Genomic DNA, 22,614 nt, shown 5'->3' with positions numbered 1-22,614 from the left:
GTATTTTATGATAAAGTACTCTTTTATTTTTGCTTAAGGCTCTGAATTTCATCTTATGTGAAATTAAATTTGAACCCTGCTTTATTATTACTTGCATTTGCTTGATGTGTCTTTGCTAATCCTTTTAAAATATATAACTTCTGGAATCACTTTGTTTTACTTATGTCTCTTGTATATGTTACAGAATTAGATTTTTGCCTTGTTAACTGATCTTAAAAATTAAGAAAACACGTTGTGTTAAGGCCATTTATGTTTATTGATACGTTTGATGTCAATTCTAATGTTTTGTGGCATATTTTACACAAATGTGCGCACACGCAGAATCTTTCACTATGTTGTCTTTTTTCTTTGATCTTTTTCTTATTAAAACAAGTTTCTTTTGGCATTTAGGGTGGCTTGCATTTTTGTTTTTTGGTTTCCTTCAATCCAGTGTCTTTTAGTGTAACACTTAAGTCTCGCTGAAGAATTTAGCTGGGAACCTCCTCTTCTTTCTTCCCTCTATCCCAGCATCTAATTGTAAATGATGATCTTTCCTTCTAAGGGTTAGTATTTGTGAAGCAGTTAACAAGTCTATTCGGACTTCTACTTATTCTCTACATTCTTCTCCCATTTTTCATAGATCTATCCTTTCTACATTGCTGTAGAACATACATATTGTTAGGTCATCCTTATCTTCATGGTTAGTTTTAGTTCTGTAGTTGATTTTACTTTGAAGCTTTTCAAGTCATTTCTTGAATATGTATGGTTTGTTCTTTAGTAGGTCTCAGGAAGGGCTCAAGGAACTTTTATATGTTGTTAACTATCTATGCCTGTAAACTTGAAGGACAGTTTGACCGTATATAAAGTCCCAGGCTCACATCTTTTTGTGCTTGAGGATCTTACAACTTTTTGTTTCATTGTTTTGTGTACAAAACAGCTGTTGTGAAGTTTCTTGAAACTATAATTTTCTTTTTCTTATAAGAGACTTGGTCTTTCTACCTGGATGCTTAAAGTCTTTAAAATCTAATAGTTTATGGTAGGAATATTCTCAGTTGAATTTCCCTAATATACCATGTATCCTTTCAGTATGTAGATTCAGGTCTTATTTTAGGAAGATTTGCTTGCAGCACAGTTTGAAATACCGTCTGGTTCCAATTACATATTTATTGGATCACCTACTTACTGTTGCTTTCTTTTGTATCTGTTTCATTATTTTTACTCACTTTCTAATCTGTTTTTTCTTCATTGGGCTTTTTTGGGCAGGGTTGGGGGAGGAGGGAGTATATTCTTTGTGTGTGTGTGTTTTAGTTGAGGTACAGTTGACATACAACATTATATTAATTTCAGGTGTGCAACATGTTTGATATTTGTATATATTGTGTAATGGTTACCACAATAAGTCTAGTTAACAGTCTCGTCTAATTAGTTCTTTCTAATGTAGTCTGTTTTCTGAAAAAACCTATTTTCCCTCATTTGTGAGTCTTACTAGCTCTTCCTACTGTCTAGTCATATTATTTCTGAACTGTTGTAATTTTGATTTATTACTGCTTAATAAAGCTTCAGCTATTTTCGTAATTTCTTTTAGTTCATGTTGAAATAATAATTAATAATGTTCATCTTTTTTTGTGGCCACATTTTTCTCATGCGTTTTTATTATCTGTTAGAATGTTATTTATTTCACATATATTATTTTTCCTATAATTTCTTAGTGTGTGCTTTCATTTTAAGTTTCTAGTGTTTAAGCAAGTACGGGTTTCCAATAGTTTTATTTTATTTATTTATTTATTTGGCTGTGCAGTGTGGTTTGCGGGATTTAGTTCCCCGACCAGGGATTGAACCTGCAGCCTCAGCAGTGAAAGCGAGGAGTCCTAACCACTGGACTGCCAGGGAATTCCCTTCCAGTAGTTTTAGAAGGAAGAACTGTAGGCAGAAGAGATGGACAAGTGTAGTTCTGAGCTTTGGGGCTCAAGATCTCTCTACTTTGTGAAATATTTTTTAAATTTGGACTTCTGAGATGTAGTAAAGCTTTTTGTCTTTATATCTATGCTTTGCAAGTATTTTGCTTTCTGGAGAGGAACCTTTAAATGTATTTTGCCATGTGATATGTTTTGAGTTCTGTATCGCTTGGACCTTTGCCCACCTAGAATATGAATCTTACCTTTCCTGGGGGTTGTCATTCTTTATGCTTTGCTTAATTTATTTTCTATTCCCTGCAGTTTCTCTTCAGAGTGGGTTTCTGTCCTTCTAAAAGTAAGAAAATATCTGCAGGATAGTTCTGAAATCCTCTTAGGGTCTAGACTCAGCATTTTATGAATGTTCTCAGGCCCCCTTAGAGATTTCATGCTTTCTTTGCATTTACCTTATCTTGGGACCTGTGAGGACAATATCTGACTTTATCCAGTTCGCAGATTTCCATGGTCAGATTATTTCCTGTTGCTGTGATTTTGAGCATGTTGGTTTCTTTGTGAAGAATTGACTTTTCCTTCATTTTTCCATGAGTGCATCCTTCTAATTAGCATAATTAGCATTTTGGGGACCACCTCAAGTGAAAGAACTCCCCTGTCCTAGTGCAGATCCCTGTTTATTTCTTTTATAGCATTTATCACAATCTGTAATTACCTTGTTTGCAGCTGTACCTGTTAACTTTCTGCTGCTTCTCATTTGAATGTTAGCATCGCAAGTGGGGATCTTTTCTATCTTAAATATCAGTGTATTCCCAGAGCCTAGCACAATGTCTGGCATATAGGGATCAGTAAATATTTGTTGAATAACTCCAGCTTATGGTAGGACCCCCTCTTTACCATGCTCCTGTGTGAAAATTTGGAAGTATTTGGAGTGAAAATTGGGAAGTATTTGAAAGTGAGTGTACAAGTGATTTTTGGAGAAGCTATACTTTTTATAGTATACTCTTTAACACTGTACAGCTGTGGCTATTCAGAATTGATTTGAGTTGATTTCTATTTTGCATTTTGAATTGGCTTTTTATTGTATATGTTTTTGTGTCATAAATTTTATGCTAAGTACATTTATTACTTATTAAAAAATAGATCATAATCCCCTTGGCCACAGGTACCCATTCTTGTACTTTTGTGGTGTTACCCTAGCAGAGTGTTTACACATAATGGAAGCTGTATTATAATCAGTGGCTTGTGTGTTGTTATTGACTGCTGTGTAGGAGGAGGATTTTACATGATACGTTGAATGAAGGATGTGAAATCTTTTCATGGAATTGTAGAATGTTAACATGGCCTCATGAATGGTGTTTTCTAGAGTTGTGCAATGCACTGCCCTGATTAGAGCTGGAAGAAACTTGAGATCAAGGAATTCAACTTTTCCTTTTACACTACAGATAAAGGAATTAAAGTCCTGTGAGATTACATGATGTGCTTAAGGTTATCCAACCAATTAGTGGCCAAGCTCCAGGGTCTTATGATTCCTAGTCAAAGCTGATTTCTTCTAGATGCATTTTATCACATCATTCAACAGAAGGGCACAGGTTTTAGTAGGGTGTTTTAAAACTACCAAAAGGAAGATATTCACAGATTGAATCCTTCCACACTCTTTTACATACTCTGCTTGACTGACTTCTTCACATCAGAATTAGAGGTAGCTTTTGAGTATCCAAAACTCTCGATTTAAAATTGACTGGATTTACTGTTAAGTATCCTGAGCATCCATTAGCAGAAAAAAACGTTAAGTGCTCCATTTTTTTGCTCAAGTGCTGCTTTTTATGTTTATTTTAAGTATTCTTAAGAGCAGCAATTTAAAAGATATTGCCAAGCAGACTTGGGATTTGAGCATGTTTAATAAAAAAAAAGATTTTTAATTTGCTGACTTGAACCCAAAATGTCCAATAAATTCTCTTCTCATGATGAATTTTAATCATTTGTTCCTGACAGTTGGTAGTTTATGTAGATATACTACATTAAAAATTTTGCAAAATACAGACATGTAACTTGGAAAAAGTTAACATTGTATTCCATATTTCAGTCGTCCATGTGTTTCACTATAAATTTTTATAGTCCTAATTGAAAAAATTAATTACTCACAGCCTTGCCTTTGTAGTCTATCTATGTTCAAGAGACTTAATGTGGCTCATTTTTATTACCTTCAGTTTTCATACTGCATTGGTAGGAATAAAAATGTACCTTTTTAAAATTAAATTAACCCTGATGAAAAAAGGAAACCGTTTTACTCCTCAGCCCATCTCTTTTTTTTTTTTTTTTAAAGAAGCTTTTTTTTTTTTTTTTTTTTAATTTTTGGCTGTGTTGGGTCTTCGTTTCTGTGTGAGGGCTTTCTCTAGTTGTGGCAAGCGGGGGCCACTCTTCATCGCGGTGCGTGAGCCTCTCACTATCGTGGCCTCTCTTGTTGCGGAGCAGAGGCTCCAGACGCGCAGGCTCAGTAGTTGTGGCTCACGGGCCTAGGTGCTCCGTGGCATGTGGGATCTTCCCAGACCAGGGCTCGAACCCATGTCCCCTGCATTAGCAGGCAGATTCTCAACCACTGCGCAACCAGGGAAGCCCAGCCCATCTCTTTTATTAGTTCTTCTTGACCAGTTCTCCATTAGTTATTATTTGCATTTTGCATTTTAAATATATCTTACAATGGCATATATTGAGCTTAATCTTAGTAGATTAATCTTTGTTATTTGGATCATATAGTTTCTATATGAAACTATATGAATTGTGTCTTGTATGACATTTTTTTTTTGCTTATCATTTATTTATTTTCCCAGACAATAGTTAAAATGTTACAATTAGTCATGGAGTACCTACAGGGGTATTTTGATCACATTCTTTTGGTTGCCAGAAACAGAGCCTCCTGGCAGCTAGAACTAAAAAGCCATTAATTTCTATTCTCTGTTATTCCTTGGAGTCTCTGCTGTTTTATGTCTCCTACAGTCTTATCTTACTACTGACCGGCTTATTCTTTCTCTTGTATCTCTTATACTTATTTTGTATATCTTTTCTCTGTTTCATTGGTTCTATTCACTTATACATTTTTCTGTCTTATAATTTTATTCTTGTACTGGCCCATTCCATCCCCCATCATAGGTCATTAGCTAGCCTAGGTTAGCTGTCATTGAGATAGTTGTAAGGGAGAGTCACAAGTACAAAACATCAGTGTCTATGATTGCTCCTTCAGCAGAGGCTGTGGATGGGATATTTCCCCTTTTAGAGATCAGGGATAGTGAACTAGAGGTCAGGGATAGTGAACTAGTATCTTGATTAACAATGTGTAGTAAAAGAGGTTAATGTCTCTCCTGAGAGTTAGAAGAAGGAAAAGCTATACCAGTAATGATGGTGGGCTTTATATCTCTTTGGGGAGTATGAGGAAGGATAATAAAGAAGAACACGTTTTATAGAATGCTACCATAGTGGCTGTGTTTCTGTTGATGAAGGGCTAACGTTAATAGTCTCTGCCCTCAACTAGTTTCTCATTTGCTTTCCAGGAGAATGGAAATGGATTTCAGGAAGGAACATCTGGGAGGGAGAATTAAAAACAGTCTACAGCTGACTAAGCTTTGAGAGATCATCTGTCATTTAATAAAAATTTTAAGAGGCGATAAGCCTTTATTAATTGCTTCTCCATCTCCTATGTCTTTAAAAAGAAAGAATAGTTGAGCCTGATTTGATCATCTGATGATAATGTAGTCAGTTTGCCATAAATATGGAAAGCTTGTTGTCATCTCAACCGTAATATTTTTACAATAATTTAATGTTTATATAAATAATGTTTATTATAAAAATCTGAATACGACAAATAGAAGAAGATAAGCTAAACCCCTTAATGATATTTATGCTTCATTTTTGGCTTATATGTGTGCTTGCTTTATATAATTGAATATAAATTAGATCATATTACACATGCTTGTTAATATAATTGTATACAAATATATATATAAATAATAGTTTTTTTTTTAACAATGAAATCATACATGCTTCTTTGTATCTTATATTGCAAAAATCCCTCCAAGTTACCTGGTGTAGATCTGAAGTATTCTTTATAATGGCAGTATAGTGTTCCATGATATATGTGTTTTATGATTTATTTAATCATTTCCCTGCTACTACAAAAAATGCTGCATTAGACAGACTCATTTATGAGTCTCTATACATAGATCTTTATGTACTGATGGTCTTATTTTTATGGGATATATTCTGAGAGTGCTAGGTGAAAGAATATGTACATTTAGAATTTTGATAGATGTTGCAAATTGACTTTCCATCAAGGTTGGAGTAATGGACATGTCCACAGTTTCTCCCTGATTTCCTGTTAAGTAGAGATTTAATTTCATCAATTTGATGGGTGAAAAAAGATATCTTACTATGTTAATTTGTTTTCCCTGACACAAACAATACACAGGGATTTAGGAAAAAAAAATTTTGTTGCTGTTTACTAGCCATTTTAATGACTCTTCAGTGACATGCATTCTGCTCATTTTTCATTTTGTTGTTCATCTTATTCTCAATGTGAAACAGTGTTTTGCATATCTTAGGTATGAATACTTTATTAGTCATATGGGTTGCAAACACTTTTCCCTAAACTATTGCTTGTTTCCTATCTTTCTTTATGGTGTTTTTTTACAATACAAAATTCAAAAGTTTTTTGTAATCAAATAACTTTTTCGTTTTAAAGCTTCTGTGTTTCTTGGCAAAAAGATCTCACTAATGCTTTTGGTTTTACATATTGGCCCTCACATTTTTTTCTAATATGTTTATGTATGTATGTATGTATGTTTAAATCTTTAATTGGAATTTTGTATATGATATTAGATAGGGGTTAACTTATTTTCTTCCAGTGGATATTCAGTTGTATAAGTGTCTCTTAAATATGAACTGTCATTTCCCATTGAAATAAAATATCACCTTCATCAAATATTAAATTCTCATCCACACAGGGCTCAATTTCTGGATTTTTGTTTCTTAGCTATTGATCTGTTCCTATACCAATCCCTATTGTTTTTAATTATAGAGGATTTTTTTTTAATTTATTTATTTATGGCTGTGTTGGGTCTTCATTTCTGTGCAAGGGCTTTCTCTAGTTGTGGCAAGCGGGGGCCACTCTTCATCGTGGTGCGCGGGCCTCTCACTGTCGTGGCCTCTCTTGTTGTGGACCACAGGCTCCAGACGCGCAGGCTCAGTAATTGTGGCTCACGGGCCCAGCTGCTCCGTGGCACATGGGATCTTCCCAGATCAGGGCTCGAACCCATGTCCCCTGCATCGGCAGGCAGATTATCAACCACTGCGCCACCAGGGAAGCCCCAATTATAGAGGATTTGAAGTGTTTTAAAAGCTGATAAAATGATCTCTTCTCACTATTCTTTTTCATAAATTTTCTTGGCTCTTTTTGTACAATTTTCTATACAAACTTTTTTTGTATTATGTACTCTTTGGGTGAGGCTTCCGATACCTCAGAGAGAGTGGGCAGTCTGGCAGTCTTTGTCTTGTGGCTTTTGATATACCATTTCCTATATTGTTAGTTCTCTGTAGGTCACCAGGAGACACCTCTCAGCAACTAGATGTCCTCAGCTAAGAGGGCAAGTACATTCTCATCTTCAGGGCTAAAGCTCTCCTGAAGATCTTTGTGGGCCAGGGAGACAGCCTGTTGTCCCAGGAATGCTCGTTTGGTTAATGCCTTTTTCTTGGGGAAAGAGGCATCCATGGATCTCATGGTCCTCCTAGGGCTAAGCTTTTGTGGTAATTCTTAAAGTTCTGGTTCTGGCCTCTGTCACCTTCTGGGCTTAAGAGAGGTACTTGGTAGTTGACTTAGTGTTGGGCTGGAGATCATCAGGAATATCTTCAAGCTTCCATCTTTCCAAGCCCCCTTAGGCTGCACCTTGTTTCTGGTCTGTATCATATTTCTCTTTTATCTTTTTTTTTAATCGTATAGTTGATGTACAATATTATATTAGTTTCCAGTATACATATTTCTCTTTTATCTTAGTATAAGCTTTAAATTACAGCTAATAAGTAAGGATTAATATACTCTATGTTTTGATGGAACCACTTTAATTATTTTCCTTTTAGTACTGTTTATTTATTTGTTCATATCTATCAAATATTTATTAGGCACTTTCTGTTTGGCAGCATTTAAGTTTCGAGTTAGGCATATGAGGGTGAATACCACCCAGCCCCTGTCTTCTTAGCAGCATTTTACATAGTTTTCACGTCTTTGTTCTCAAAATACTTTCTTCAGTTGGCATCTACAGTTTCTAGGTTTTCATCTTCTTCACCTTTGGCCCTTCTCAGTCTCCTTTGCTTGATCTTTCTCTTCTGGACCCCCTAAATAGTGGACCCCCAGAGCTTAATCAGTCCTTCAGCTTCTCTTCTAGCTCTCTTTTATCCCCTGAGTTGTTTCACTCAGTGTCATAGCTCTAAATATTTTAGCATTTGATACACTGATGTTTCTCTATATTTTTTTCAGCTCTGGCATTTTCTTTGAATTTCAGCCTCAGATAATCCAACTGCTGGATCTCTAATGGGCTGTTTAATAGGCATTTCAAAATTCACAAGACCATAACATATTGTAACTGTTTGCCCCCTTGACTTTGCATTTAGTGATCCATCTGCTCATTTTTCAGATTATGATATGGCTAGCTCCCTCATATCGTTCAGGTCTGTTTCTCTTCTACTTTGCTTTATTTTTCTTCATAGTGCTATTAATCCTTACCACTACTTTGACATTATATAGTTGTTTGTTTATTAATTTTTTAGTTGCTGAGAGACTTTAATCTCCTGCTACTCTTTTTTTTTTTTTTTAAATTATTTATTTATTTATTTAATTTATTTATGGCTGTGTTGTGTCTTCGTTTCTGCGCGAGGGCCTTCTCCAGTTGCGGCAAGTGGGGGCCACTCTTCATCACAGCGCGCGGGCCTCTCACTATGGCAGCCTCTCTTGTTGCGGAGCACAGGCTCCAGACGCGCAGGCTCAGCAATTGTGGCTCACGGGCCCAGTTGCTCCGCGGCATGTGGGATCTTCCCGGACCGGGGCTTGAACCCGTGTGCTCTGCATTGGCAGGCAGACTCTCAACCACTGCGCCACCAGGGAAGCCCCCTGCTACTCTTTTTTATCAGTTTCTTCTGATATTAACTGTGTTTTGCTTTATTTTTGTTTTCATTTAATTCATTAAGACTCACAATCTTGGCTTGAACTATTAATTTTATAGTTATTGTTTTCATCCAGTTCATACTTTTTTAAATTGTATTTTTTATCTCTACCTTTGACCCCTTTAATCCCAGTTAATACTTTTTCTTTAACTTCCTCCTAGTTTTACAAAGATTGTGTCTGACTTATATAACTTTTATCTGTCATGAGTCACTGTTATTGTGTATGTGCCTTCGTGTAATAGTAACGTTACTACTATTCACCCAGTCCAAAGGATATCTTACTATGTTATTTTAGACCATTTGTATGTATGACTGTACTAGATGCCTGGTATTAATATTGTCACTTTATTTAAAATTTTCTGTTTTTAATGTGTCCTGCTTTCATTTAATCTTTTATTTCCTTCTTTTTGCTATTTTTTGTTGTTGTTGATATTCTGTCTCAAATAATTTATAAGATATGTAGTATGTTTTTATTCTAAACTTAAGTATGCTTGAGTCTCTTTTTTTATCAATTTCAGAAACATTATTCTTAGGAGCTATGAAAAATGATGAAATTAACTCACTTACATGTCATTTGATCTCCCCTCCTCCAATTTATTATACTTTGTGATTTTTGTGGTCCCAATTTATCATAGTTATAATATATTAGGTTTTCTTTCATGCTTTATAACATTCATGTCAGAGTGATTTTTTTCCTAGTTTTTTAGCTTTAGCTTTTAACTGTACTGCAGTCTTTTCATAGAGTTCTCATCTTTGCTTTGTAATTCATTCTTAATAAAACACACCTTTTTTTCTGATAATGTGTCAGATGTGTTAATTTTAGAATATTTGAAAAGTACAAAAAAGCACAAAGAAGGAAAAAAGTCACTGAAATCTCACCATTGAGAACTACATTAACAATTTAGTATATCTTCTTTGTCTTTTCTCTTCATGCATGAATATTATTATTACTTACAACACTTGATTTACAGTATATGTACTGTAAACTACTTTTTCCCTTCACTCACTATGTAGTGGATATTTTCCAACAATACTAAAGTCAGGCTGTAGAATACATTATGATTACATGGTATTTTATAACATAGATATTTCATAATTTGGTTTAACGCATCCTCTGTTGTTAGACAATTAGGTTGTTCACAGTTTGTTATTATAAATTGTACTGTGATGAATGCGGATGATTTAAATCCCCTGGATTATTTTTTAGGTTAAGTTCCAAGAAGTGGAATAATTCTGAGGCTGTATAGTATGGTGATTAGGAGTGTTGGCTTTAGAGTCAGATTGCCTTGGGTTCAAATTGTTATTTCTTAGGTGTGTATGCTTAGGCAAATTAATTTATCTCTCTCAGTTTCTTAATCTGTGCTTTGACGGTAATAGTTTATGTATGGAAAGCACTTAGACCAGTGTCTGAGATGTCATAAAAGGTTAGAAATATTAGATGCAAACATCATCACTGTCATTGTGGCTGATGTCATCATCGTTTTTATTTAAAAGGATATGCCTATTTGAAATGTTTTTTATATATATTATATTAAAATTCTCTCTTGAAAAGTTGTATCAATTTGCGTTTCTACCAGCAAAATATGAGAGTGCCATTTTACCAGCTCTGGCCAACAGCTGCAATTATGATTAAAACACATGTTGTTTTGAGAGTAGGCCCAATTTTATAGGGTTAATATATATCTTTGTTTTAATCTCTAATTTTTGGTTATTATTGATTTTGAATGTTTGGGTTTTGCCTACTTTTATATGGGGTATTTATGTTTAAGTGCTCTTCATTCAAATTTTAATTAGCCTTTTGTGTTTTATGTTGCCTATATTTTTCTAGTTGGTTTTTACCTTTTAGTATTGTTTGAGGTTATTTTATGTATTAATGTTTTACCTTTGTGAGATGTATATGTAAAGAAAATTCTTTTCCTTATAGTATTGCCTTTTAAAAAAAGTTATTCTTTTTGACATTTATTAAGTACTTTCTCTGTGACAGGTATAGATCTATATTTTAAGATAGATAAATAAATGGGCCTTTGAGAAGGCCCATTATTTTAGAATGATTTTAGATTTACAGAAAAGTTGCAGAGATAGTACAAAGTTCCCATATGCCCCTCACCTAGTTTCTCCTATTGCTAACATCTTATATTACCATGGTACATTTGTCCTAACCAAGATACCAACACTGATACATTACTATTACCTAAATGCCACATTTTATTTGGATTTCATTAGTTTTTCCACCGTCTTCTTTCTCATCCAGGATCCCATCCAAGATACCATTACTTTTAGTTGTCTTGTCTCTTTACTCTCCTCTCGTCTGTGACAGTTTTTCAGTCCTTCCTTGTTTATCAATATATTGAGAGTTTTGAGGAGTACTGGTCATGTATTTTGTTGAATGTTCCTCAATTTGAATCTGATGTTTTTCTGATTGTTAGGCTGGGGTTATTTATATCAGTATGGACTCAGGGGTATTTATACTTTGGGTTCTAATCCAATACTACGTTATTTATTTTGTTGTTTATTTTAGCTTTGGCCATTCATTCTTTCATGTTGGCTCCTCTGTGTCCCTTTGACATGCCCCCGCCTTCCTTTTGCTGTTGTTGTTTTGAGCACTACAACATGCTCTAGGCTAATCTTCTGAATTCCCTGCTCTAACCCTAGAATCAGCTACTTCCCCAAGAATCCCTGTTTCCTTCTATTGGACTGTGGTATGTAGAAACCAAGATTTGGCATTGGTGTACTCACTGCTACTGGGGGTGTCACTGCTTCTAGTCTCTATTAGTGAACAGAGCTAGGAATACTATTTGTGTCAGTGTGCATAGGTATATGTACGCACATTCACATACAATTACTTCTGAACCTGTATCTGTATAAACCTAAATATGAGTTCACACTGATGTCTCTGACTCTATTTCAGTACCATCAGGATCATTCCAATCTCCCTGCCCTTGCTTTTCTGTAGCTTCCCACTCCGAAGTGAGAAGCTTGACTCCCATCATCTACCATTCATTTACTTATTTGTTTGACCCCAGTATACATATAAAGTGTTTCAGAATTAACCGATATTCCTCTGAGAAATAACTTTATCAAATAAAGTACAGTATTTTTAAATTAATTAATTTAATTTTGGCTGCGTTGGGTCTTTGTTGCTGTGTGCGGGCTTTTCTGTAGTAGCGGTGAGTGAGGGCTACTCTTCATTGCAGTGTGCGGGCTTCTCATTGTGGTGGCTTCTCTTGTTGCGGAGCACAGGCTCTAGGCGTTTGGGCTTCAGTAGTTGCAGCACGTGGGCTCAGTAGTTGTGGCACACAGGCTCTAGAGCGTGGGCTCCATAGTTGTGGTGCACAGGTTTAGCTGCTCCACGGCATGTGGGATCTTCCTGGACTAGGGCTCGAACCCATGTCCCGTGCATTGGCAGGCGGATTCTTAACCACTGCGCCACCAGGGAAGTCCTTAAAATACAGTTTTTGTGTATGGTTCTATTTGTCTTTAGCTTTACAGTTCCCAGTGAGAGCACTGTCTTCCAAAGTTACTTATATCAGTTCCTTTTTTCACAGTTCTGTTTTTGGTGTTGGGCTTAAAAGACCTTTTTGATCCAAAGATTGATTTTATATATATAGAGAGAGAGAGAGGGAGGGAGGGAGAGAGAGGGAGGGAGGGAGAGAGAGAGAGAGGGAGGGAGAGAGAGAGAGAGAGGGAGAGAGAGAGAGTATTTTATTAATTATTAGATATTTTATTACTTTATTTACCTTAAATTCCTAAATACAGCTATAGTTCATTTTGTCACTTGATGTGAAGTAGAGCTATACACACACACACACACACACACACACACACACACACACATACACACATATGCATATATATATAGTACTTTTTTCAATTGTTTAAAATGCTACCTTTATCATATTTTAAAATTTTTAAATTACTAGACATTTTTTGTGTTTCTTATTCTGTTTAATTTTCTCTTCTTATTCAAGTTCCAGACATTATATAACTTTGTGATAATTTTAGCATCTGGTAGATTATTCCTCTTTTTGCATATTCCTGTTCACTTATTCTTTTAATTAATTGCTATAATTTTCGTTTCTTTATTTCAGGAACATTTTAGTGGATAAGCCAAATGACCAGTCTTCAAGGTGGTCTTCAGAGAGCAACTACCCTCCCCAGGTAAGATTATGTGTAGCTCTTGATACCATTCAGAAGTCAGATTTTAAATAGGCACTTAACTGATATCAGTTATCTAGATTCCATTAATAGTTTATTCAGTCTTTGAAATTGTGAGGTAAATTTTTTTTTTTTTTAATTTATTTATCTGGCTGTGTGAGATCTTAGTTGTGGCATGCGGGCTCTTGGGCTCTTTTAGTTGCAGCATGCAGAATATAGTTCCCTGACCAGGGATCAAACCCGGGCCCCCTGCATTGGGAGCGCAGAGTCTTAACCACTGGACCACCAGGGAAGTCCCAGAGGTAAATTTTTATTTCCTCTTTTTTTGTTTGTTTACATTTTAGAAGAATTTTTATTTCATAGGCAAATACAGTGTGGAATTTGATGAAGCATAGACTTTATACTTCTCTCTACTGGAACATTTAAAATCTAATTTATGTTTTTTCTGGATTACTAATGATGCAAAACTAAGTTTCTTGTTACGTTTTGAGGAAAATGTTAACTAAAAAGAACTGGTTAAGGTGCTGTTAGTGTTCTGAGTAGAAACTGATCAGAGTACTGATCTGAGCAGAGGTTGTGACTTCTACTGCACTTAAACTCAAGTCATTCTGTAAATATTTAAGGACATGTTAGTAAATTCAACTTTGACTCAGTGATTCAGTAACTGCCTTTTAGGGAAAATAAGCTTAATATAGTTTGTTATTTTACTAAACTAGTATATTTAGATGACATCAGGACCATGAGCTAAATTGTTTCCTTGACAAGTGGTGTCCGATGTCATCTGAATTAAAAAAATAATCATTTTTCAGTTATATTACACTTTCAGCATTAGCACTTATGTCCATATCCTTGAGGAAATTAATGCTCTGATAGGTAAAGAAGATGGGTAAATAAAACTTACTTTATTTTTTTTTATTCTGGTGTAATTCTTGGAAACCTAGTCTCTGTACTTCTTTTTCCTTTTTAATTGTTTTTTTACTGTTTACAAACCTTTTTGAATCACCTGGTGTTTAAGTGTTTAATTGCAAAATATATATCCAAAGAATACACACACATACACACACACTTATATATAAAATATAAAGAATAATAAAGCAAATACCTGTTTACTTGCTAACCATCTTTAGAAATGGAAAACTGCTACAACCTTTGAAGCTTCCTGTGAGCGCCATCTTATATCTATCCTCTAATCCCACCCCAGTAATTATTATTTCGTATTTGTTAAGCATATTCGCACAGTATTATATATGTATATGTTTATAAATTCCTGTGATTTGAGTTTTGTCTGGCTTTGGCTTTATATAAATATAATATATATTGAATCACTCATTATACATCTTCTGTGGCTAGGTTTTTGTTTGTTTGCTTAACATTATGATATTAATGTTGCCAAGTATAATTATAGTTTGTTAGTTTTCACTACTGTTTAGTATTCCAGTATATAAGTATGCCAAAATATATCTATCCATTTTTCAGTTGATATGCTTTTGAGTTTTTTATAGTTTTTGCTCTTAGGAACAAGATGGTATGAATATTCTTCTGTGTTTTTTCCTGGTACACATATACAAGAGTTTCTTTAGGGTATATACCTTGGTGTACAATTGCTGGATCATAGAGGATATGTGTGTTCAACTTTTATCTGGTAATGCAAAACTGTTTTTACAAAATGGGTGTATAATTTATACTCTGACTGGCACTGTATGAAAGTTGTTGTGCATTGTGTTCTTCCCATCACTTCTATGGATGATTTTTAGATTTTACCAGTCTGGTGGATCTTTCACTGTAACTCAGAGTTAAGTTCCTGCTAGCCTCTTGTTACAGATTTTCATCAACCAGTCAATACATAATGTTGCTTTATATGCATTTCTGTTTAAAGACACCTTACTTTGTGTATATTGTTTATTCATTAGCATTGGACTCACAGCCATTAGCACTATAACTCTTGCCTGAATGAAGCTTATCTAATACACATATTTTCTCTGTAAGGCACACTGCAACCTTCTTGCATTTAGAAACACTAGACAGCACTTCAGCACTATACTTGGGGATCATTTTAGACAGTGAAACACCAACAGAAAACACAAAAATATTTAAAAATGTGCCTAAATAGACCATGAAAAGGAAACTTGTTTGTAGTATGAGAGCTAAAACAAGAAGGTGTAGAGTCCATTGTTTGACCTTAGCTGGGAGAGTGTGCTTCTGGCAACTTAAATTTTTTGCTGTTCTGTGCATGTCCAGGAATGACTGAGAGTATTAATTTGATGTGACAAATAAAATAAATTTTAGTGAGTAGATGAATTTGCAAGTGCAAAACCCATGAATAGTGAGGAGCAACTATACTGTAACTAACCATTCATTTACCATATCTTGAACAGGTCTGAGAATTAGAAAGAAAGGAAAAGAGGACTCTGAAAAATCAAAAGCATTGTGATGAGATTTTAGGTTCTAAGGGCCTTTTCTTAAGAATCCACTTCGGATATAATGTTATTCTGTTTGGTTGATTGTTTCTTTCGGTTTCAGCAACTGGAAGCAGCTTTGTGCATGGGGGGCATAGCTGTGAAAGATAGGCACATTAACAGCAAGTTGACAACTGACAAAGTGTCATAAGGGAGAAGACAGAAAAATCTAAGTAACAAATAGAAGACCAAAAGTATAACATTTAGGGGGTCTTTAGTGCAAGAATACTCTATTTCATTAACCTCTAGGATAGTGTTTCTAGTAAACTTTCTGCAGTGATGAAAATACTCTGTAATCTGCACTGTATAATACGGCAGCTGCTAACCACAGGTGGCTATTGAGTACTTGAAATGAGGCTAGTGTATCTAAGGAATGCAATTTTAAATTTTATTTAATTTTAATTATTTTAGATTAAATAGCCCCAGGTGGCTAGTGGCTATGTATTAGACTGCACAGATCTAAGGCATCGCTGTTATTAGGATATACTGTTTGATGCTCACAGTGCTTGATTCTGTCAGTTAAGAAATTTTAATTATGTTTAGTATATGCAGCTTAAGCAGATAAGGAAGTTAATGGTGCAGTTATCTAGAGAGGGGTGGAAAACAAAATCAAAGCCTCTCAGCTACTCCTTTTTTTCCCATAATGAGGAAGGACTATAAGTGTGTACATGAATGCTAGGATGTATGGCATGTTTTGAGAGTGAATGAACCCTAAACACTTCTCTCTAAAGCTTGCGTTGGGTTATGAGTGGGGTAGGTAAAAATACAAATATTTTTCTTGTAATATATGTTGATTATTTTTTTTTGGATGGTTACTAAATTGTCAGGGCATAAGTATTATACCTATTAAGTTGTTTGGACCTAACTACTTAAGAAATAGAACTGTTGATATTTCTTTTGACCTTGGGTGCTGTATTAGTCATCAATTGCTGTGTAACAAATGACCGCAGAAATTAGCAGTTAAAAACAAACATTTATTATTTCACCCTGTTAGTGAGGGTCAGATTTTGACGCAGGAGAAAAAAAGAGAACCCATCTACTGGGGAATGCTTGAATACATTTTTCATGGAATATTGTCAGCCATTTAAATAAAATGAACTGGCTTCATACCAGATGACTTAGAGGAATTTCCACTATAAAATGAGAAAAGCATGATGCAGAGAAACATCTATAATAAGATCCTACTGTTGTTACCTGAATAATAACTCTCCCTCCCTCACCACTATATGTGTATGTACATGTGTATATTTTTATTTGGTACAGTGAGCCCAGATAAAGATATGATAGGATATACATCTGGTTGTTGGCATTGGTTATTTAAGAGAGGAGGAGATGAGATAGGAAAAAGAGATAAAACAATTATTTTAAAAAGTTATTCCCGTCAAAAACAACGTATTTGATATTCGACTTATGTAAAGTATGTGTCTGTGTGAGTGTGTGCATAGAGTTCAAATGAATCATCATCAAAATGGTGGTGGTTGTGTCAGGATAATGGAATTTAGGTAATTTTAAATTTCTTTTCAATTTTATTCTTATACTTTTATCTCTTTTGATTCTCATTTTCAATTTATATTTATAATTTATATAAACAGAAAAAAATGAAAGCCATTTTCATTGTGGTAGGGAGCAAATATTTTTAGACCTAATGAGAAAACATTGCTGTTGATTCTGGATTCTCTTTCTGTACTGGGAGGGAGTAAATGTAGCATGAATGAAAACCCTATAAATACTTTAAGATAGTAATTTCACCCTTCTCCCACATCAGATATGTTTTATAGAAGTTACTGATACTGCCATGGAAAATATGTCTTTCAAGGTGACTGGGGAATACCCTAGGGTTGGTTGAAATGTACAGGCAGTTATGTATGTCTTGATAATTGCTTTCAGAAAGATTAGATCATAATTCTACTACAATTATAAGTTCCTTCTAAGGTAGTTTAAATAAAAGTATGGTATTAGGTAATATTCTTTGTATTCTGGGGCTAGAGAGAGAGCAGTTAAAGTTGTTTAACAAACTGCAGGCATTCTGATTTTGCAGGTCAAAAAAAACTTTAGTGATTACTTAATACAGTTGGGTGTATGTGTGTGTGTGTTACAGCTTTTGCAGTACACTTACGTTATTCTTTCTCTGTTTGATGAACCATAACAAGAATATTATAGGAATAAGAGTTACTTGCAAAGTAAGGAAAAAAGTAGAAAATATATGCATTTCAATGTAATTTCTATCTGTGGAAACAGGATACCAGTAAATTTATGAAGTTTCTTTATGGTATTTTGCCCAAGTGTGTGAAAAGAGCATTGTATGTTTTGAATAATACATTTTTATTTAATATGATTTCCATATAGTGAAATGCATGAACCTTAAGTGTATAGTATCCATTTTGAAAAATGCACACACTAATATAATTTACACCCCTATCAAGATAAAAAATGTTTTCATCGGGTCAGGAAGATCCTTTCTGTCCCTTACCAGTGAATCCTTAACTCTCTCACCCTCTACCCAGAGGCAACCACTGTTTGGATTTCTTTTGCTGTAGATCAGTTTTACCAGTTCTAAAATTCAATAGAAATGAGTATATATATACTCTTTTGTATATGGCTTTTTATACTCAGAATTTTGGGGTGGGGGGATGCTTGTCCATGTCTTATGTGCATCAATATTTCATATCTTTTCATTACAGAATACCATTCTGTTCTATGGACATGCCGCAATTTGTTTATCCATTTTCCTGTTTATGGACATTTGCAATATTTCAGTTTTGGGTGATTATGAATAAAGCTTATATAAACATTCTTTTATAAGATTTAAAAAATAATACATACTTTCGCTTATTTGGGGTAAATATCTAGAGATAGAATTGCTGCATCATAAGGTAGAGATGCAGTTGACCCTTTAACAATGTGACGAGGTGGCAACCCCCATGCAGTTGAAAATCTGCATGTAACTTTTGACTCCCCCAAATATTACTAATAGCCTACTGTTGATCCAAAGCCTTATTGATAACATAAATAGTCGGTTAACACGTATTTTGTATGTTATATGTATTATACACTATATCTTACAATAAAGTAAGCTAGAGAAAAGAAAATGTTATTAAGAAAATCATAAGGAAGTGAAAGTACATTTACTGTACTGTACTATGTTTATCAATATCATAAGTGTATGTTGTCTGTGTACAAGATGAATTGTGTGTCGGTACCTACATCAATATCGTCACACATGATACAAAACACTGTAGATGTTATATGTATTACTAACACTAGACACTAAAAATGAAAAGGTAAAATGTGGAAAAGAAATACATATTTATTTACAGGTATAGCTATTCATGCATTGGTAATGAAGAAGCAGCAATATGGTTGATTTCTGGTAGCCTAGTGTAATTGATACAGTTGCTTCACAGTACCCTACCCTATACACTAATGAATGAGTTGTTATAAAATTTTTATGGTATACAGTATTATAGTCATATTCATAATACAGTTTTGGAAACATTGTTAACATTTTCTCAAAAACTACTTACCTGTGATGATAGGCTGACACTTAGTTTTTCCAATTACTAGAGAGAGGGGAGCATACTGTATGATAATGTAATTATTTGAAAACAAAGTTATCAAACAGTAAGAAAACTAACATTGTTAATTTTGTATGAAATGTCAGTCACCTTATGCCTATGTAAGGATAGGCTATCCACTTCAATACAAGTCTTATACACGGTGTTCTACACAATGAATACTTAGGCAATGATGATGACACAGAAACGTTTCATATAGTTCTTGCTGTACTCTTACTAAATTTTCACATGAAGACACACACATATATACAACAGAGAGGTTTATTAATTGTACAGCATGATGATTATTTACTATTCATTAAGTGGATGTGGGTCATCATAAAAGTCTTCATCCTTGTTATCTTCACGTTGAGTAGGCTGAGGAGGAGGAGGAAGATGAGGGGTTGGTCTTGCTGTCTCAGGAGTGGCCTCGGTGGAAGAGGTAGAGGAGTTCCAAGAGGAGGCAGGAGAGGCAGGCACACTTGGTGTAACCTTACGTAATACACTGTAATTTCTGACTTTTTTGCTTTTCCATTCCTCTAAAAATGTTTCTATACAGTACCAATCCTTCTTTCACTGTTTGCTTTAGTTTTAGTGCCCATGTCATAGAAGGGTCCATGTTGTAAAAGAAGTCAAAAGCAGTATTGAATAATTGGAACCCTTCTTTCTGCCAGATTGTCTAATGTCAGTTTGTTTTCTGGCACTGCTTCTTCTGTGTCTTCTTCCTCATCGTCTGGCACTGGTTTGGAAGCACTCATCTCCATCAAGTTATCTTCTGTTAATTCCTCTGGTGTGGTGTCTGTTAGCTCTTGAATTTCTCCAAGATCCATATTTTGAAACCCTTCACCCCCTACCTTTTTTGCCATATCAACTGTCTCTTTCAGGATTTCCTTGATGGACTGTCATAAATCCTGTGAAATTATATACAAATCTAGACACAGTTTTCCTCAGCAGGAATCTATTGTTTTGGGCTTAATGACTTTCACAGCTTTTTCTACAATAACCATGGCATATTCAGTGGTGAAATCCTTCCAGACTTCCATGATGTTCTATCAGAGTTTTCTTCCATAGCGTTGGCAATCCTTCCCATGGAGTACCGTGTGTAATGAGCCTTAAAGGTCCTTATGACTCCCTAATCTAGAGGTTGAGTTAGAGACATTGTGTTTGGGGGCAAGTAGACCACTTTGATGCCTTTGACATTGCACTCATGGGGTTCTGAGTAGCCAGAGGTATTGTCCAATATCAAAAGAACTTTAAAAGGCAGTCCCTTACTGGCAAAGCGCTTCCTGTCTTCTAGGACAAAGCATCAATGGAACCAATCCAGAAAAAGGGTTTTCGCCCAAGCCTTCTTGTTTTACAACCTTATAGATAAGGGCAGTCCTGATCATAAACCCCACTGCATTTACACAAAATAGTGGAGTCAGCCTATCCCTTCCTGCCTTAAATCCTGGTGCTCACTTCCTTCCTTAAATATCCTTTGTGGCATTTTTTCCCCAGGATATGGCACATTAAAAACTTGTTCAGGCAGCTATTCTTTCTCCTCAGTGATTTTGTTAATGGCATTTGGAAACTCATATGCTGCCTCTAGGTTGGCTGGTGCACTGATTCCCCTGATACCTTGACATTTTTTAAAAATTTATTTATTTATTTTTGGCTGCGTTGGGTCTTCATTGCTGTGCGCAGGCTTTCTCTAGTTGTGGCGAGCTGGGGCTACTCTTCGTTGTGGTGTACGGGCTTCTCATTGTCGTGGTTTCTCGTTGCGGAGCACGGGCTCTAGGCGTGCAGGCTTCAGTAGTTGTGGCCCGTGGGCTCAGTAGTTGTGGCTTGCGGGCTCTAGAGCTCAGGCTCAGTAGTTGTGGCTCATGGACTTAGTTGCTCCGTGGCATGTGGGATCTTCCTGGGCCAGGGCTCGAACTCTTGTCGCTTGCATTGGCAGGCAGATTCTTAACCACTGTGCCACCAGGGAGGCCCTACCTTGACATTTTTTAAGCCAAACCTTTTTCTATTGTAAAATTATCAAACCATCCTTTGCTAGCATTAAATTCTCCAGCTTTGGATCTTTCACCTTCCTTTTGCTTTAAGTTGTCATATAATGACTTTGCTTTTTCTCGAATCATTGGAGTCTGTAGGTAGTGCCTTTCTTATAGCAATCCTGCATCCACATAAAAGCTACATTTTCAAAATAAGATTAAAAGGTATTTCACGAAAACTGCAAGGTTTTTGTGCCTTCTGGCATAGCTGTAGCAATGGCTTCATGGATTTCTTTTTCTTTTATTACAACGGGCCTTACTTGAGATTCATTTATCTTGAAATGGTGGGCATCTGCAGCTGCGGACACCAATCTGTGGTAGATATTAAGTAATTCAACTTTTTCTTGTAATGTCATGACTTTTCTTTGCTTCTTGGGAGCACTTCTAGCATTACTAGTGGCGCTTTGTGTGGGTCTCATGGTTTTATTTCATGGTTCACAGTATTGCACTAAACAGTGAAAAATACGTGAGAACTGCGAGAGATCACTTCTTATTGTGATATGCAATTTACTGGAGAGACAACTGCTCACGTGGAGATGATAAGCATCACATGGCATTTTAGGCAGATGCTCTCAACACTTGAGCTCACCACAATAGCAACAGGAAGTGGCTATGAAATTATTACAGTAGTATAGTATATATTGCAGTTAATTTTATGCAGTTATGATTTAATATTGCAACTTTGTTTACATTTCCCTTCACTGCAAATGGCAGCATATACAGTTTGTAAGGGTTTGTGTGTGTAAGTTTTGATCAATTTTAACTTTTTATAATAGATTTGTATATATTTTATGGTAGTAAATGATAAAATAGACTAGTATCTACATATATTTTATGCATTCATTGCATACCTTTTTCTTAATTTTTTTGATATTTCTAGGCTTTTTCCAAATTGTCTGTTTTTCAGTTTTTTTCAAATTTCTAGGTTTTTTCAGATTGTTGCAAATCTCCAAAAAATTTTCCAAGGTATTTACTGCAAAAATGTTGCATGTACGTGGACCTGTGCAGTTCAAACCCTTGTTGTTTAGGGTCAGCTGTACATTACTTTGTATGAAATTATCAGACTGCTAGTCGCTTCATAGCCTCACCAACATTTGGCATTGACACACATTTTAATTTTAGTGTTTATTGGTGGTGTAAAATGGTTTTAATTTATAATTCCCTGATGACTCTTTATATTAAGCACTTCTTTCCATTTGCTTACTGGCTGTTCATTTATCTTTCTTGTGAATTCTTTTACTCCTTTAAAAAAGTGGGGTTGTTTTCTTTTTTTATTACTGAGTTGTAGAAGTTGTTTATATATATTCTGGGTATAAGTTCCTTGTAAGTT

At 35.2% G+C, this 22,614-nt stretch overlaps 1 protein-coding gene across 3 annotated transcripts in view; it reads left to right on the top strand.

Moving 5' to 3' along the window:
• Positions 1-22,614, top strand: part of MKLN1 (muskelin 1) — a 361,821-nt gene that overhangs the window by 212,284 nt on the left and 126,923 nt on the right. For all 3 annotated transcript variants that reach the window (XM_059933366.1, XM_059933367.1, XM_059933365.1), the window contains one exon: positions 13,178-13,247. In XM_059933366.1, coding sequence (XP_059789349.1) covers positions 13,178-13,247 — 70 coding nt within the window. The remainder of the gene's footprint in view (positions 1-13,177; positions 13,248-22,614) is intronic.

Source organism: Balaenoptera ricei, chromosome 9 (genome assembly GCF_028023285.1).
Source record: "Balaenoptera ricei isolate mBalRic1 chromosome 9, mBalRic1.hap2, whole genome shotgun sequence".
NCBI lineage: Eukaryota > Metazoa > Chordata > Mammalia > Artiodactyla > Balaenopteridae > Balaenoptera > Balaenoptera ricei.
Note: the sequence above shows the minus strand (reverse complement) of the source record. Positions and strands in the feature narration are given on the sequence as shown.